We start from the raw sequence: 2,711 nt of genomic DNA on the forward strand, positions 1-2,711 counted from the left end.
AGCAGCAGCAGCAGCAGCAGCAGCGGCGGCGGCAGGGGCGGCGGCCTTCTGCAGCGGCCGCGGAAGGCAGCAGCAGCAGCCGCGGCAGCAGCAGCGGCGCCGAAGACGCAGGCGCCAGCAGCAGCTACAGGAGCAGCGAAGCTAGCAGCTTGTCCATTTCTCCTCGAAGACAAGATAAGCTCGAAGCTGCTGCTGCTGCTGCTGCTAGGAGGCAGTCGCAGCAGCAGCGCGAGCCGCTGCTCTTCTGCCCGCCTCCAGAGCAGGGGCTGATGCCTCTTGTGGATTTGCTGCCCCAAGAAAGCCCCAGCAGCAGCAGCGCCCCAGCAGCAGCAGCAGCAGCAGCAGCAGAAGCAGCAGTTGCTGCTGCTTCAGAGGCAGCCGCGCCTGCTGCCCCGAACAACAGCCGACTCCCTGAAGACTCGCAGCCGCGGCCCGCCGCCGCTGCTGCAGCGCAGCAGCAACAGCAGCAGCAGCAGCAGCAGCAGCAGCGAAAAAGCCGCACAGATGCCCCGCCGTTTGAAAAAGAAACAAGCCGCCCCAAGTCGGCCTCAGCAGCAGCAGCAGCAGCTCTGGGCTCTGTCCATTTCGAACCCCCCGGCAGCTCTGAAGGGGCTGCCTCCAGGCCCAGTGCGCAGCAGCAGCAGCAGCAGCAGCAGCAGCAAAGGACACACGGCCCTGAGTTCGCTGCGCAGAGGCGCAGAGTCAAGAGACACTCGCAGCCGCTGCTTCAGGTCCATTCGCAAAGTATAGAAAAGCTGCAGCAGCAAATTCCGATTCAGCCCGTGGCTGCAGCCGCTGAGTTGACCCGGCAGCAGCAGCAGCAGAAGCAGCAGCAGCAGCAGCAGCAGCAGCAGCAACTTGCTTCTGCCCACTCTCACGGCATTCGCTGCAGGTCCCAGGGAAGTCTGGGCCGCGCCCTCGACTTGCCGCGGCAGCACTGGCAGCTGCAGCTGCAGGGCCAAAGGACCCCGTTGCAGCAGCAGCAGCAGCAGCAGCAGCAGCGGCAGCAGCAGCGGCAGCAGCAGCGGCAGCAGCAGCACGAGCTGGCCGCTCACGAGGCGCTGCCGCGCAACAACTCTTTTCCATTTTGTAAGTCCCCCTCTTTATGCGGCCCTTCTTCTGGAGCAGCAGCAGCTGGCTACGGGCTGCCGCCGTGTGCAGCAGCAGCAGCAGCGGCAGCAGCAGCAGCAGCAGCACGGGCGAGGCCCTGCAGCCATGGCGCTGCTCTTACCCGCAGCTGCTCCTTAATGGACAAGGAGTGGGAGCTGCTGCGGTGGAGCAGCAACTTGGATTCGCTGCAGCGCGGCAGCTGCTGCATGCACGGCAGCAGCAGCTGCTGCAGCAACCGCCTGGGACACTGCAGCAGCAGCAGCCGCAGCAAAACCTTCAGCTTCCCAGGCAGCGGCAACCCAAGTGCTTACAGCCGCATGCGCTCGGGGTCGCATGCGCAGCGCCGCAGGTACTCAACGAGCTGCTGGCCTTTTAACAGAGCAGCAGCAGCAGCAGCAGCAGCAGCGGCAGCAGCAGCGGGGGCTGCTGCTGCTGGCTTCGGCGGCCAGCACGCGCACGCGCCCGGCTGCTGCCGCGCTGCAGCAGCTTCGTGGCAGCGGCAGCAGCAAGAAGAAGCAGCAGCAGCTGCTGCTGCAGTGGCCAGCCGAGCTGCAGCACGGGCAGCTTCGGACCTGCTGTGTCTGTACCGCTCTGCTGCTGGGGCTGGCAGCCCAGCAGCAGCAGCAGCAGCAGAAGCTGCAGCAGCAAAAGCAGCAGCAGCAACAGCAGATGAGGACCCTGCCCCTGCCAGCGCAGCCACGGGGCTGCCGCTGGCAGCAAGGCCCTGCAGCACCTACTCCCGCTCTTCTTCGCTGTTCGTGCTGCAGCAGCAGCAGCAGCAGCAGCAGCAGCAGCAGCTGCATCTGCAGCAGAGGCAACGCGCCTTTTCTACTCATCATTTTGGGGACAAATCATGGAGAGACTCTTCGAGCTCGCTGCTGCTGCCCTGCGCGGCAACTGCAGCAACTGCAGCAACTGCAGCAACTGCAGCAGCAGCAGCAACCCACAGATCTTTCACAGCAGCAGCAGCAGCAAGGGGCCGCCACATTTCAGGTGTGTCAGGGAGCTCGGGCAGCAGCAGCTGCTGCTGCTGCAGCAGCAGCAGCAACAGCAGCTGGGCCGCAGCCACAGTTGACACGTGCAGGGCAGCAGCAACCCCGCTTTATGAGTATCGCTAGAAAGCCCCAAAACGACCGGGGCTGCATGCATGCATGCATGCATGCATGCATAATTGCATGCACAGTTGCATGCATGCGTGCATGCATGCATTATTGCATGCATGGTTGCATGCATGCGCTCTAGGGCTGCTGCTTACTGGGGGCAGCCTGTTTTGCTTTGTTTCCGTGCATATATATTGGTACTCTTAGTGAGTTTGGGTAGCCTGCTGCTGCTGCTGCTGCTGCTGCTGCAGCTGCTGCTGCTGCTGCTGCTGCGGCTCGTGCCTGCAGAGGCGGCTAGCTGGCTAGCTGCTGCGGCTTGGCTAGGTGATCAGTGGCTAGCTGCTTCTCTGCGAGCAGCGCAGCTAGCGAACTAAAGCGGAGCTAGCTAGCTAGCTAGCTGGCTAGCTAGCTAGCCAGCTGGCTAGCTAGCCAGCTAGCTAGCTAGCTGGCTAGCTAGCTAGCTAGCTGCTAAGAACTTTGCCAAATGGGGCCCTCCGCAGC

The 2,711-nt window shown here is 63.4% G+C and overlaps 1 protein-coding gene across 1 annotated transcript; it reads left to right on the plus strand.

Moving 5' to 3' along the window:
* Positions 1-269: 269 nt before the first annotated feature.
* ETH_00009165 (uncharacterized protein) lies at positions 270-2,228 on the plus strand (the record flags this gene model as incomplete). The annotated part of the gene is made up of 1 exon (XM_013380673.1): positions 270-2,228. The coding sequence occupies one exon, from the start codon at positions 270-272 to the stop codon at positions 2,226-2,228; it is 1,959 nt and encodes a 652-aa protein (XP_013236127.1).
* Positions 2,229-2,711: the final 483 nt, after the last annotated feature.

Source organism: Eimeria tenella, genomic scaffold (assembly GCF_000499545.2).
Source record: "Eimeria tenella Houghton genomic scaffold, Eth_scaff785, whole genome shotgun sequence".
Classification (NCBI taxonomy): Eukaryota; Apicomplexa; class Conoidasida; order Eucoccidiorida; family Eimeriidae; genus Eimeria; species Eimeria tenella.